The sequence below is a fragment of the Kogia breviceps genome, chromosome 3 (assembly GCF_026419965.1).
Source record: "Kogia breviceps isolate mKogBre1 chromosome 3, mKogBre1 haplotype 1, whole genome shotgun sequence".
Classification (NCBI taxonomy): domain Eukaryota; kingdom Metazoa; phylum Chordata; class Mammalia; order Artiodactyla; family Physeteridae; genus Kogia; species Kogia breviceps.
Genome location: NC_081312.1, coordinates 172,731,211 through 172,747,679, shown reverse-complemented (window position 1 = coordinate 172,747,679; position 16,469 = coordinate 172,731,211). Strand labels below are relative to the sequence as shown.

At 36.6% G+C, this 16,469-nt stretch overlaps 1 protein-coding gene across 1 annotated transcript in view; it reads right to left on the bottom strand.

Moving 5' to 3' along the window:
• Positions 1–16,469, bottom strand: part of MALRD1 (MAM and LDL receptor class A domain containing 1) — a 628,554-nt gene that overhangs the window by 591,186 nt on the left and 20,899 nt on the right. Inside the window, exons 3-4 of the mRNA XM_059059255.2 lie at positions 1,128–1,222; positions 878–1,039 (exon numbers count right to left, since the gene is read on the bottom strand). Coding sequence (XP_058915238.1) covers positions 878–1,039; positions 1,128–1,222 — 257 coding nt within the window. The remainder of the gene's footprint in view (positions 1–877; positions 1,040–1,127; positions 1,223–16,469) is intronic.

Below are 16,469 nucleotides of genomic sequence, written 5' to 3'. Positions count from 1 at the left end.
AGGGAAGTTGGGAGGGAGACATAAGAGGGAGGAGATATGGGGATATATGTTTATGTATAGCTGATTCACTTTGTTATACAGCAGAAACTAACACTCCATTGTAAAGCAATTACACTCCAATAAAGATTTTTTTAAAAAAGCAAATTCATTGAGAATAAAATGCTTTAGGATCCCAGTTTTACTGAAAAATTTTGCTTGGCTGTCCAAAATGTTAAAGTGAGCAATACTTTTCCAAGAACTCCCATAATAATTATTGGATTATAATTTCCACCATCCATAAGTTTTATTAGGCTGCATAAATAAGTTTGTCTTTTACAGGCTTGCATTGGCTTTAATTCTCAAATTTATTTTGGAAAATAAAGGCCGTATTGAATAATTTGACTTTCACCATGAAATGAATATGACAATGATTCCACTTAAACAGCATTTGGAATTAGTATTTAAATCAAACTATTTCCTCATTACCTAAGATAGTCCCGTTCTCTCAAAAGCATGAGAAAACTTTGGAAGGGAAGTGATTCTTAAGAATAAGAAATGAAAAGAAATAGAGGATTGGAATAGTGAGAGTTTTTAAGGCAAGTGGAGGGATTCAAGAAATTAGGAAGAGTATTAGAAGGTCATATTTTACTTATATATCAATATATGTTAATACGTAACAACCTTAGTTTTGATACATAAATTTAAAACTTTTAAAAATTGTCTTTTAGGGTGACTGGCCATCCCAATTTTCTGTTTGGTTTCAGCACTTGAAGTTCTGACAAATTCCTCAGTCCTCAGACAACTGGGATGATTAATCATCCTGCTTTTAATTCACCTGGTGCAAAACATCTATACTTTATTGTTTTTCCTTCAAACACAGAAAATACAACGTGCATACCTGAAATCTCTGGGGGCTCTGGATTTTGAGGACATTCCTCTCCCATTGATTTTGGAGCCCAGCCGTGCTTTGCCATAAATGCCGTGTAGGACCACCACAGGTAGTTTGAAAGCCAACTGTTAATTTGCCATTCATCTGGCTGGAGAAGTAATAAAATGTAATCTGTGAAAAATAATGAATGTTCAAATAATTATAATAAAGAAGTTCCCAAATGTGGAAAGTAATTCAAATGCTGTGTGCTTTCAAATACCTGACAACCATGTTGGTTATTTGTGGAAAGAAAAACTCTGCTTCGTAAGTTTGAGGAAGGAGAATCCACATTAGAGACCAATGAGAGGAAGTGAGCTGTTAAAAACAAGGGTCAGTGTGTTAGATGCAGAGCCATCACTGGTAAACTTATTTAATATACGAGGCAATAATTCAGGCCTATATCCACAATGGGTCAATATATTTTTGTTTAAAGAATGACATATTTAACTGTACCATTTATTTTTGCAAATAGTCTGGCTGATATTGTTACTTCAATATATTCCCCAGTAAAATAACTAATTGTGAGTGTACTCCCTAAAACACTGTTATGGGCTGTAGTCCATGACCAAATTCATCTCATAACTTAGAAAGTTATAACCCAGGAAAGATGATATCCAGGGAAAACATAATACTGGGACTGCCCACCAAGATAAGTAATTCAATGAAGAATTCAAAAGAGATCCTATTTTGTTCTGTTTTTCTCCGGAAAGAATTGGATCAAATAGCCCCAGCTTTTGCCAGGATTATGGAAAACGATACTGAGTCCCGATGCTCTTCTGTATGCTGCAGTACAGACCATGCCAGTCAACTTACTATTTAGAAGCCTATAAAATAAATGTGGAACATTCCCTGGGCTTTCATAGATTTTTTGCAATGCTTGACAAGGTTATAGTGTATAATACAGGAACCATTGTTTCCTGCTCATCTATTTGGTATGCCACTATTTGTCAAAAAGAATGAAAAAATGATGTTGATGATGATTATGATGGCATACCTACCCAAATTATTCAGTGGTATTTGAAAGCTGTCTTGGAAATCAAATTTAATTGTCACATCATTGAGAGAATCAATAGTAAAATTATGAAACCTAAGAAACCTCTTCTTCCCTACAGTTATTCCAAAACTGAACCCTAATGAAGCAGAAAAGATAACTGAAGTCCCTGCAATAACAGAAAATTGTTCTCAAAATGTACTACCTGGAATAATTTTATAAACATAATTTAGATGAAGAGCTGGTATCATGGTGATACAAGTAGACAACCATTATTTTGCTCTTGCTTCATATTCAGTAGAGAAAGCAAATGCTAAGCAAGTGAATAATATCAAACGAGCATAATAAGCCATATGGATTTATTGTTTGCAGTTTAAATACAATTATTGCAATACAAATGGTAACAGCATTCAACAGGCCTTCAATTACGGTTTACAAATATTCAGCTACTAAAAAGCACTTGTGATACATACAGTAAAAATTATTTTCATTTGTCAAGGAAATCACTTAAATTAACCATATTTATTTTTGAAATTTGGTCTTAAAAATCAGATTGATACATTAAGCTATTAAATAATAAAACAGCATTTTCAATAAAATAAATTATATGAATATTTAAGCTAGGTGTTTTATAAATACTAACTATGTCATCTGGTACATTTTATAACACTGTAAATTATTCTGTATTTTGTCAAAAATTAAACGAGGTTAACCTTCAGGTTATCATAAAAAGTAAAGTTTTAAATTCAGAAACAACTTGAGATCCTTTGGCATTTGTTCTAGTAATAAGATTTCTTTTCATGGGGTAAAAAAGTATTCAAAATGCACCTAATAGCAATACTTGGTTTTTTGTTTTCTATTTATTTATTTTTTAAATTCCAATTTAGTGACAATAGCATTCTCTCAAATGCACACTCAATTTTACCTTGCTCCCTATGAGTATAGAAGTTCTTTAATTCACAGTTGGAGATGTTCCTTAGAGAACATCATCTTATAGAAAGTTATCTTGCTTTCCCTAGGACTTTAGTTATCAGGTCTATGAGTATAAAAGAAAGAAGCAGATCCTTGGCAGCATAAGTTTTTCCCACATGCCCATTCCCTCATCTGATATCCTCTCCTACTGCTGGCTCTAAGCATCAAGAAGAGACTTACAAAGCTGATTTTTTAAAAAGGTATTCAATATACTCTCCACACACCCCTCTTAGTCCTTGAGGGAGCCTAGTAACATCATACCACTCATACACACACCACCATTCTCATCACATGTCTCCTAGTAATCTCTACCATATTCATTTCAGTTTGTTCATATGATTCATAAATTCCCATTTTATTCATGCATCAATAAAAGCAACTGCATAGCCTATCTTCGAAACAGATTTAAAACCACCTTGTGATGAAGTCGTTAATTATTAAAGCTACAAAATAAGAATTATTAAAATTACAAAATAAGACAGGATGATTCCATTTATAATCTTAAATGTTTATGTTAAAGGGCTTTTTCTTCTTAGTAGCTGGGTACATGTAGGAGTAAAACCCCAGAAATATATAAAATATGAAAGTAACAAAAACCATGAATCAAGTTTTGAGGGCTAATTCAATAACTTTGGCAGTGAATTCCACCAACCTTGATCCTTAGAAAAGATAAGATAGACTTTTCAGTCTCACTTTCTTCAACTACTGATAGGCAGTCTTGCCTTTCCTCCATTTCCCAAGATCTAAGTGATTAATGAGAATGAATGCAAGCAGGAGAAACAGAAATCCTATTGTATGCTGTAGAGTAACCAATGGGCTCAAAGGAACTCGAAAAACTGAGTATTTTAACAGTAAGATAATATGAAAAAAAATCAGGCTGCAGGAACGGATCATTGTGACAAGATCCAAGGCCTGAAGGAAAGGTTAAAATGTCAAAACTTTTGGAACAGGAAAAGTGTGTTCATTTGTGACAGAAATATGGCTCAGTTCAGATAACAGAGGTTAAATAACAGTCTTAGATACAAACTCCTTCAAGTTGGTAATTTCTATTTATTAAATTCCATTTCTACTGAATCGTAAGTTTTGCCCCATTCCTGTTCATTAAATTAACAAGTTCGACATAAACACATACTATTTGTTAAAACTGTATCAAAGGATACCCTCAGATAGTAATCCCCTATAATTGCTAGCAAGGTGTAAATAAATGCTGCCATATACATTTAAGTCTGCTTCAGTGACAAAGGGCTAGGTGAATCACTTTAGGGAATCATAAAAAATGCAATAAAAATGAGAGTGATATTAATAAAAATGTCAATGTAAAAAGACCTCTGAAATTGTTCTCCTCAATAAAAGCAACGAAAATATTGGCAAAAATGGCCACAGTAAAGCTTACGGCAAACTGGAAGCCTTTTATTCAATACATAACTGAATCTCAGTAAAAACAGTAAATTTTAGGGGTTTTTTTTCTTTTCTTTTTCTTTTTAACTTGGCCCTATTCCCACCACTCTCCAGCTCCACAGCAACTATAAAAAATGGCAGCCCACATTCCTGGTGCAGCATGGCAACCACAGAAATGAGCAGAATAGAGTTAAAACTCTTTCAAGCCTCATTACCAATTAATTATCAAATAATTATCATTATTTGTTATGTCTGGTGTTTCCTGAAAGACACCACTTACAAGGCTGTCTGAAATTGCCCACTGCAAATAGACTCTTTACAGTAGGCATGTGTTGAAAACAATTACTGGCAAGTGTTTTAACTTTACTGTTGCTTGGTGCAGTACATAACATATGGGGTCAACAATAGACTAACCAAAAGCTTAAAGCAAAACTGGAAACTGAAATGTCCCATAGGAGCTTTGAAATGCTCCAACATCTTCCTGCAAACCTACAGAGACATGTGCATGCATAGGGCTGTACACATGCTCTGGAAAGACCTGAAAAGGCCCTAAGCTCTCATCTCTGGCTGACTTTGAGGCTCTCTTAAGGCAGGAAGTGAAGAATAAGACAGAGATATCAACTGCCTAGGTAAGTATTGAAGATACACCACAATAGAGTTCCTCAACAAACACTGGGAAATTTATTGGTTCCAGGCATTTAAGAAACTCTATTCCCAGCTGACCAAGCACAGAATTCTATGGACACACATGACAGGAATAAAGACTTTACAGAATTAATCCAGGGAAGTCACTAAAGTAAAAACAACAAATACAGCAAACAACAACAAACTATAAAAGTGAGGGAAAAAGATTTCCACACTTGCCACATTATATTGTTGTAGATGTCCATGTTTCAAAAGAAATTGTGAGAAATGCAAAGAAACAAAAAAATGTGACTCATACAAAGGAAAAAAACAATCAAACAAAAGTGTCTCTGAGAAAGCCCAGACATTGGACCTACTGACAAAAAGACTTTAAATCAGCTATTTAAAATATTTCAAAGAGCTAAAGGAAACCATGTCTAACGAACTAAGAAAACATGAGAATGATATCTTACAAAGTAGAGACTATCAATAAAGAGATATAAATTATAAAATCAATAACTAATCACTATAAGTGTTATACTTGATAAAAATCAAACTCAAAATTCAGTGTTAATGGGCACACAATATATTAAGATGCAATTTGTGGCTATAACAGCATAAATATGGGGAGAATAGAGCTAGGTAGGACAAATTTCTTAAATACTATTGCAATTAAATTGTACTAATCCAGCATAGATTGTAATGCCTAAAGCATCCAGTAAACTAATTCAAAATATTATATATATACATACAATATATAATACATACAGAAAATATATACATAACAAAGAAGAAAACAGTAATGGAGGAACAGAGTAACAAGAAAGACAGAAAACAAATAGCAGATAGCAGGTGTAAATTCTACCTTGTCAATCAAAAGTCTGAGGTTGATATACTGTATAAAAACATAAGCCAACAATTCAACTACCAAAAAAGGGCTGAAAATAAAGAAATATAAAAAATATACAAACAACTAAAAGAGAGCTGGAAATTCATAAAACATTTTAATGCACAATAAAAATGTTATTAGAGACATAAAAGAACAATTTATAATGAAAAAAGAATCAACCCACCAAACAAATAACAATTATAAATATATATGCACCTAAAAACAGAGCCCCAAAATATAAGAAACAAAAACTAATAGAATCGAAGTGAAAACAGAGAATTCAACAATAGTTGGAAACTTCAACACTCCATTTTTCAGAATGAATAGAACAGTTAGACAGAAGATCAGTAAGGGTATAGAAGACTTGAGCAGCACTATAAACCAATTAGACCTAACAGACACATGTGGAATCCTCTATCCAACAGCAGCAAAATGCATATGCTTTTATTGTGTACACAAAATGTTCTCCAGGAAAGACCTTATTTTAGGCCACAAAACAACTCTCAATACATTTAAGAGGATGTTAATCATACAAGTATGTTCTACAACTACAATGGAGTGATTTGAGTCAAGAGCAGAAAGAAATGAAGGAAATTTGCAAATATGTAGAAATTAAATAACACACTCCTAATGGGTCAAAGGTGAAAATCAGAAGATAAATTAGAAAATACTTGATATGAATAACTAATTTAACTGCATCTCATGCATTTTGAAGCATTGTGAAAATACAATATATCAAAATGCATGAGATGCAGTTAAATTTGTTCTTCTAGCTATAAATTACTAAATTTAAAAAAAGGTTTTAAAATCAACAATCTAAACTTTCACCTTACAAAGCTGGAAGAAGAGCAAACTAAACCCAAAGCAAGTAGTAGAAGGAAATAGTAAATATTAGAGTATAAATAAATCAAATAGAGAATAGACAACCAATACAATAAAATTAAGTAAAACAAAAGTTGGTTTTTGGAAAGATCAACAAAATTAAAAAATCTTTCACTAGACTGACCAATAAAAAAAGAAGACATCTCAATTTACTGAATGAATAGTGAAACAAGGGTCAGAACTACCACCTTTATAGAAATAAAAAGAATTATAAGGAAATATTATCAACAAATGCAGTCTAACAAATTAGATAACCTTGATAATATGAAAAAAATCCTAGCAAGACACAGAAACTGATTCAGGACCAAAACGGACTCTAGTAGAGATAGAAAATCTGAATAGATAACAAAAGAATGAATCAATAACCAAAAAGCTCCCCACAAAGAAATTTTCAGTCACAGAAGGATGAACTAGTGAATTCTATAAAACATTTAGAGAATTAACACTAACTTCACCAACTCTTGCACAAATTATAAGCAGAAAGACTTCCTGACTCATTCTGTGAGGCCATTATTTTCTTGATATCAAAATCTGGCAAACATATCACAAACATATCAAAAAAAAAGAAAATTATAGATCAATATCCCTGATTAACATACACATAAACATATTAAACAAAATACTGGAAAGCCTCATCAAGCAAGACATAAAGATATAAAAAGGATTATTCACCATGACCAAGAGGAATTTATCCCAGGAATGCAAATTTGGTTCTACATATGAAAACCAATCACTATATGAAAACTAATCACTATACAACACCATATAAATAAAGGCCCCAAATGACATGATCGTCTCAATAGAGGCAGAAAACACATTTGACAAAGTCTAACACTTTCTTGGGATAAAAAACTCTTCATATATTAGTCAGAGACGTGAGCATGCTTACCTGATAAATGACATCTACAAAAAACCCTCAGCTAACATCAAGCCTGATGGTAAAAGTTTAAAAAGTTTTCCACTAATGGAAATAAGGATATCTGCTATCACCAATTCTATTCAACATTGCAACCAAGTTTCTAGGTGGGCAATTAGACAAGAAAGTGAAATAAAAGGCAGCCAGAAAGGAAACAGAAAGTAAAACTCTATTTGCAAATGACATGGTCTGTATATAGAAGGTCCTAAGGAACCATGCAATTACATCAGCCCATTTGAACAGTCGATGATAATCTTCCCATGTTAAGATCAGCTAATTGGTAACTTTAATTACAACTGCAAAGTCCTTTGATAGAAATACCTAGATTAGTGTTTGAATAACCAGGGGATGAGAATCTTGGGGGGACATCTTTAGAATTCTGCCTACTACCATCAGTAGTCACTAATTTGGTTCTATTTGCTATGTTATAAGGTACTGACCAAAATCTATGAGGCCTAAAGTAGTTATGTTCCTACGAGTTCTCCCTTTACTGATTCGGTTGTAGGACACTGAATCAGCATAACTAATCATCAGAGTTGTGAGACTTCATTTGCAGAGAACTAAAATCTTCTGGGTCCTTTCCAACCACTTTAATTGGTAAAAGTCCCTGCCCACTTTCGTTTGGCAGAATCTCAGTCTAGTGACCATTTGGCTATGAGTCAAAAGAGGTACATTCTTTGAATTTGTATCATATTTATTTCAATATACATTTTATGTATTATGTATTTATACATTTTATGTATTTCTGTTCAGTATGGATTCAGTATGAGGCTGAATCAATTTGAATTAATACACATATAAATTTAACAAATAAGTCATCTGCCTGTAAAGATAAAATTCCTGCCAAAAGGAAAGCAAATGATATAAAGGAAAAAATTCTATGTCTACAGAGAAATTGTAGCACATATTATTTTTTGGCTCTAATTAGTGAAATAATATCATTTACTTTAAGATAGGTTTACTACTAGTTTATGTGTAGTAATTTCATTGATGTCATCAGTTAATTCAAATAATCATCTGGGTTGTCAATTATGATTCCCTGACTGACATATTACCTGAATTTGAAATAAAAGGAATGAGGAAATAAACAAATATATTATCCAATAAAAAATAAGCATCACGTTTATAGAAGAATTATATAAACCTCATGTAGCTTATTTTAAAAGCACACACATGCAGGCACACATCAAGAACCCTGATATCATGAACTTGGCAATCAAAGAATCTGTGGGAAAGAAAAACAAAAATGGAAGCTCTCTGCAAAACACTACTTGAGGCAGAATGAATTATGAAGTACCAAATGTGCATGCCTTTGAAATTAATTATGTGGTGTGGCTGAGGAGTTGCATTATCCATCAACCCTCTCCTTTCCACTGCCTGACTGGACAGTACTGGTAATTATTGGTAATAGGACTGTCAGCTGTGAAGGAGTTTGGGTAGAGATGGGAAAAGAGGGAAGGAAATGGTACTGATGAGCAAAATCAGTAACCTTTGGGTGACATATTTCCTGACATTCCCAAATACACCGGAGCCTGTGCTCCGCAACGGGAGAGGCCACAACAGTGAGAGGCCCGTGTACAGCAAAAAAATATATATATATACATGTTCATAAACATAATAAATTTTTCATCTTTAATTTTTACTTTTAACCTAGTGTAACTACAATGTTAAAATGCAACAAGTGGAAAAATACACTGTATACCCACTTAATGAACACAATTCTTATTTTTATTTTTATTATAAGAAACAGGCTTAATTACTGTAACAAAATCTCCTCCATATTTGAAAATTTAGATGAATTTTTAAATAACAGTGTAATGAAGCTAATTTCTTTGCAAAATGAGAGTATAGATCAAAGTAAGATTCACCTATGTTTGCTACAAAAATGAATTGAATATTGATCACTAAAATTAAGATTATAACTTATCTGTTAGTGGAGGAATTTTGTCCTTTACTTATGTATCCCCATTGCATATTGTCAGATGCAAAAATGCTCAATTAATGTTTCCTGAACAGACTAAGGGACAGCAAACTATGACCTGCAGACAAATCTCACCTTCCACCTGATTTTGCATGGCCTGAGAGCTAAAGGTTTTTACACTTTTTTTTTTTTTTTTTTTCGGTACGCGGGCCTCTCACTGCTGTGGCCTCTCCCATTGCGGAGCACAGGCTCCGGACGCGCTGGCTCAGCGGCCATGGCTCACCGGCCCAGCCGCTCAGCGGCATGTGGGATCTTCCCGGACCGGGGCACGAACCTGTGTCCCCTGCATCGGCAGGCGGACTCTCAACCACTGCGCCACCAGGGAAGCCCGGGTTTTTACACTTTTAAATGGTTAAAAAAATTCAAAAGAATAGTATTTTATGACATGTGAAAGTTATATGAATTATAAATTCCAGCGTCCGTCAGTAAAGGTTTATTATAATATAGTCATGCTTTAAGTATTGTTTATGGCAACTTTCGCAGTATAGTGGCAGAGTTGAGTAGTTGGGACACAGACTGTATACCCTAAAAAGCCACAATTATTTACTATCTGGCCCTTTAAAAAAAATATGCAGATCCCTGGAATAGAACATTAATGTTCAGGTTAATGTCTCCGTTACTAAATTGCAGCTTTACTGGGGACAAGATCTGTGTTCTTGTTCACTATTATAGCTACACATACACAATGTGTGGGATAATATATATGTCCAATAAAAGTTTTTAAATTGATATATAAAATAATAAACATTACTTTTTCACTAACATCAAAATAAATGGATATTAAGACGATAAAGGTGGGCTTCCCTGGTGGCGCAGTGGTTGAGAGTCCGCCTGCTGATGCAGGGGACGCGGGTTTGTGTCCCGGTCCGGGAAGATCCCACATGCCGCGGAGAGGCTGGGCCCGTGGGCCATGGCCGCTGGGCCTGCGCGTCCGGAGCCTGTGCTCCGCAACGGGAGAGGCCACAACAGTGAGAGGCCCGCGTACCGCAAAAAAAAAAAAAAAAAGGCTATAAAAACTTGATCTAGAGAGTGAGAATATGAGACTTTTCTATTTTTTTTCTTTTGCTGTTTCTTATTAATAAAAGAATCTAAGTCACTGTCTAAATAACACAGCCTGCCAAGTATTGAGAAATAGATTATGGTTCCTAGTGCCCTTCAGAAAGGGCAGCATAGATCAGTTTAGGACATCCTGGTGTTAGAAAACCCAGTGATGAATATAATGCTTATATTAAAAAAACAAGAAAAACCTAAAAGGTTTGGCCTGAGGTTAACCTACCACTGCAGCTAAAACACTGATAGAAAGGTTGCTATTTCCTTAGCCTGAAGAATCAGGTAAAGAAGCCAAGGACACGCAGGTCAGCCATAAATAAAGGGCAGAATTCTAGAAAGAAAAGAGCCAGAAAAAGGGGTGACCCATGTTCTAGGAATAAACTCTACCCAAATCTCCACCTAAAACTGAAGCACACATGTGCAGGGAACACTTCTAGTAACTAAAGCTAAAAGAGCTGAATTGATATTTGAACTACTTCATTGATATCTAAACTACAAAACAAAATTCTCAATTTGAGTCTAAGCAAGCTAATCATCTACTTAAACGAAATCAATCATAAATACTCTCAATAAATATAACAGAATCCAGAGACTCTACAGTAGTAAATTTACAATGTCATAGATATCATCCAAAATTATTTTGACAGAAAGAGGACCAGGAAGATATGACCATGCCATGGGAAAAGACAGTCAACAGAGGTCAATTGTGAGATGAAGGAGACAAGGATTTTTAAATTACAATTATATTGATGCTCAGTGAAGGACAATATCCTCATAATGCATGAAAGGATAAGAAATCTTAGTAGAGAAACCAACACAATTTAAAAGCAATCAAATGAAAGTTTTTACACAATATCTGATATGTTTTTAAAAGATCATTGGATAGGCTTATAAGCATATTAAAGATGACACAGAAAAAAATCACAGAACTTGAAAATAAATCAATTGAAATTGTTCATGTGAAAAAAGAGAAAACAATCAAAATATATGACACTCAGTAACAATATGTTAGACATGTTGTCTAACATCATGATGACTGAAGTCCAAGAAGGAGAGGAGAGAAAGAATGAGATCTGAATAAATAAGGGGAGAACAGTTTCCAAAACTGGTGCAAAAACAATTTAAAATTCATGAAGCTTATTTAACCTGATTAGGACTTTTAAAATCTCACGCCCAGGCACATTATAGCCAATTGATTAAAACCAACATAAAAGATCTTGATAGCACTAAGAAAAACAAAGCTATATTAAATATAGCAAAACAATCATTTTAATAACTGTGAATATCACATCAGGGAATAGGGAGGTCAGAAGACAGGGAAATAGTATCTTTAAAGCACTAAAAGAAAAATATGTCCATGAACAATTCTATATCTAATGAGAATATATTTCAAGAATAAAGGGAAGAGAGGCAAGAAGATGGCGGAAGAGTAAGACGCGGAGATCACCTTCCTCCTCACAGAGACATCAGAAATACACATGGAACTGCTCCTATAGAACACCCACCGAACGCTGGCAGAAGACCTCAGACCTCCCAAAAGGCAAGAAACTCCCTACGCACCTGGGGAGGGCAAAAGAAAAAAAATTAAGCAGAGACAAAGAATAGGGATGGGACCTGCACCAGTGGGAGGGAGCCGTGAAGGAGGAAATACTCCCACACACTAGAAGCCCCTTTACAGGCGGAGACTGCGGGTGGCGGAGGGGGGAAGCTTCGGAGCCGTGGAGGAGAGCGCAGCAACAGGGTGCGGAGGGCAAAGTGGAGAGATTCCGCAGAGGATCGGTGCCGATCAGCACTCACCAGCCCGAGAGCCTTGTCTGCTCACCTGCCAGGGCGGGCGGGGCTGGGAACTGAGCCTCGGGAGGATCCCAGGGAAAGGTCTGGAGTTGACAGAGTGATAACAGCCTGAAGGGGTTAGTGCACCACGGCTGGCCGGGAGGGTGTCCAGGAAAGTCTGAGCTGCCAAAGAGGCAAGATACCTTTTCTTCCCTCTTTGCTTCCTGGTGCACGAGGAGAGGGGTTTAAGCGCGCAGCTTTAAGGAGCTCCAGAAACGAGTGCAGAGCTGCCGAAGAGACAAGAGACTTTTTCTTGCCTCTTTGCTTCCTGGGGCGCGAGAAGAGAGGATTAAGGGCACCTCATAAAGGAGCTCCAGAAACAGGCGTGAGCCGCGGCTGTCGGCATGGACAGCAGAGACGGGTGTGGGACGCTAGGGTTGCTGCTGCCGCCACCAAGAGGCCTGTGTGCGAGCACAGGTCACTCTCCACACCGCCCCTTCCGGGAGCCCATGGAGCCCGCCACTGCCGGGGTCCCGGGATCCAGGGACAGCTTCCCAGGGAGAACGTGTGGCGCGCCTCGGGCCGGTGCAGAGTCACACTGGCCTCTGCCACCACAGGCTCGCCCCGTATCCGTGCCCGTCCCTCCCCCCGGCCTGTGCCAGAGCCACTGAATCAGCTGCTCCTTTAACCCCGTCCTGTCTGAGCGAAGGGCAGACAACCTCAGACGACCTACATGCAGAGGTGGGGCCAAGTCCAAAGCTGAACCCCAGGAGCTGTGCAAACAAAGAGGAGAGGGGGAGGTCTCTCCCAGCAGCCTCAGAAACAGCGGATTAAAGCTCCACAATCAACTTGAAGTGCCCTGCATCTGTGGAAAACCCGAATAGACAGCGAAATATCCCAAGTTGAGGAGGTGGATGTTGGGAGCAAGATATATTATTATTTTCCCCTTTTTTCTTTTTGTGAGTGTGTATGTGTGTGCTCCTGTGTGAGATTTTGTCTGTATAGCTTTGCTTGCACCATTCGTCCTAGGGTTAGACCCGTTTTTTTGTTTGTTTTTATAGAAATTTTTTTTCTTAATAATTATTTTTTATTTTAATAACCATATTTTATCCTACTTTATTTTGTCTTCTCCCTTTCTTTCTTCCTTCCTTTCTTCCTCCCTTTCTTCCTCTCTTCCTTCTTCCCTTTCTTCCTCTCCTCCTTCCTTCCTTTCTTGCTTTCTTCCTTCCACTCATCCTTTCTTTCTTCCTTCCTTCCCTCCCTCCTTCCTTCCTTCCTTTCTTTCCTTTCTATTTTTTCTCCCTTTTATTTTGAGCCGTGTGGATTAAAGGCTCTTGGCTCTCCAGCCATGCATCAGGGCTGTGTCTCTGAGATGGGAGAACCAACCTCAGGACACTGGTCCACAAGAGACCTCCCAGCTCCACGCAATATCAAACGGTGAAAATCTCCCAGAGATCTCCACCTCAACACCAAGACCCAGCTTCACTCAAGGAACAGCAACGAACAGTGCTGGACACCCTATGCCCAACAAAGAGCAAGACAGGTCTACAGCCCCATCCATTAGCAGAGAGACTGCCGAAAATCATAATAAGGCTACAGACACCCCAAAACACACCACCAGATGTGGACCTGCCCACCAGAAAGACAAGATCCAGCGTCATCGACCAGAACAGAGGCACTAGTCCCCCCAACCAGGAAACCTACTCAACCCACTGAACCAACCCTTGCCACTGGGGACAGCCACCAAAAACAACAGGAACTACGAACCTGCAGCCTGCAAAAAGGAGACCCCAAACACAGTAAGATAAGCAAAATGAGAAGACAGAAAAACACACAGCAGATGAAGGAGCAAGATAAAAACACACCAGACCTAACAAATGAAGAGGAAATAGGCAGTCTACCTGAAAAAGAATTCAGAATAATGATAGTAAAGATGATTCAAAATCTTGGAAACAGAATAGACAAACTGCAAGAAACAGTTAACAAGGACCTAGAAATAAAGAGGAAGCAAGCAACGATGAGCAACACAATAAATGAAATGAAAAATACTCTAGATGGGATCAATAGCAGAATAACTGAGTCAGAAGGACAGATAAGTGACCTGGAAGATAAAATAGTGGAAATAACTACTGCAGAGCAGAATAAAGAAAGAAGAATGAAAATAACTAACGACAGTCTCAGAGACCTCTGGGACAACATTAAACACACCATCATTCGAATTATAGGGGTCCCAGAAGAAGAAGAGAAAAAGAAAGGGACTGAGAAACTATTTGAAGAGATTATAGTTGAAAACTTCCCTAGCACGGGTAAGGAAATAGTCAATCAAGTCCAGGAAGCACAGAGAGTCTCATACAGGATAAACCCAAGGATAAACATGCCAAGACACATAATAATCAAACTGTCAAAAATTAAATACAAAGAAAACATATTAAAAGCAGCAAGGGAAAAACAACAAATAACACACAAGGGAATCCCCATAAGATTAACATCTGATCTTTCAGCAGAAATCCTACAAGCCAGGAGGGAGTGCCAGGACATATTTAAAGTGATGAAGGAAAAAACCCTACAACCAAGATTACTCTACCCAGCAAGGATCTCATTCAGATTTGATGGAGAAATTAAAACCTTTACAGACAAGCCAAAGCTGAGAGAGTTCAGCACCATCAAACCAGCTTTACAGCAAATGCTAAAGGAACTTCTCTAAGCAAGAAACATAAGAGAAGAAAAAGACCTACAAGAACAACCCGAAACAATTAAGTAAATGGTAATAGGAACGCACATATCAATAATTACCTTAAATGTAAATGGATTAAATGCTCCCACCAAAAGACACAGACTGGCTGAATGGATACAAAAACAGGACCCATATATATGCTGTCTACAAGAGACCCACTTCAGACCTAAAGACACATACAGACTGAAAGTGAGGGGATGGAAAAAGATATTCCATGTGAATGGAAATCAGAAGAAAGCTGGAGTAGCAATTCTCATATCAGACAAAATAGACTTTAAAATAAAAACCATTACAAGAGACAAAGAAGGACACTACATAATGATCAAGGGATCGATCCATGAAGAAGATATAATAATTGTAAATATTTATGCACCCAACATAGGAACACCTCAATACATAAGGCAAATACTAACAGCCATAAAAGGGGAAATCAACAGTAACACAATCACAGTAGGGGACTTTAACACCCCACTTTCACCAATGGACAGATCATCCAAAATGAAAATAAATAAGGAAACACAAGCTTTAAATGATACATTACACAAGATGGACTTACTTGATATTTATAGGACATTCCATCCAAAAACAACAGAATACACATTTTTCTCAAGTGCTCATGGAACATTCTCCAGGGTAGATCATATATTGGGTCACAAATCTAGCCTTGCCAAATTTAAGAAAATTGAAATCTTATCAAGTATCTTTTCCGACCACCACGCTATGAGACTAGATATCAATTACAGGAAAAGATCTGTAAAAAATACAAACACATGGAGGCTAAACAATATACTACTTAATAATGAAGTGATCACTGAAGAAATCAAAGAAGAAATCAAATAATACTTAGAAACAAATGACAATGACACGACGACCCAAAAGCTATGGGATACAGCAAAAGCAGTTCTAAGAGGGAAGTTTATAGCAATAAAATCATACCTTAAGAAACAGGAAACATCTTGAATAAACAACCTAACTTTGCACCTAAAGCAATTAGAGAAAGAAGAACAAAAAAACCCCAAATTTAGCAGAAGGAAAGAAATCATAAAGATCAGATCAGAAATAAATGAAAAAGAAATGAAGGAAACAATAGCAAACAGCAATAAAAGTAAAAGCTGGTTCTTTGAGAAGATAAATAAAATTGATAAACTATTAGCCAGACTCATCAAGAAAAAAAGGGAGAAGACTCAAATCAATAGAATTAGAAATGAAAAAGGAGATGTAACAACTGACACTGCAGAAATACAAGAGATTATTAGAGATTACTACAAGCAACTCTATGCCAATAAAATGGACAACCTGGAAGAAATGTACAAATTATTAGAAATGCACAACCTGCTGAAACTGAACCAGGA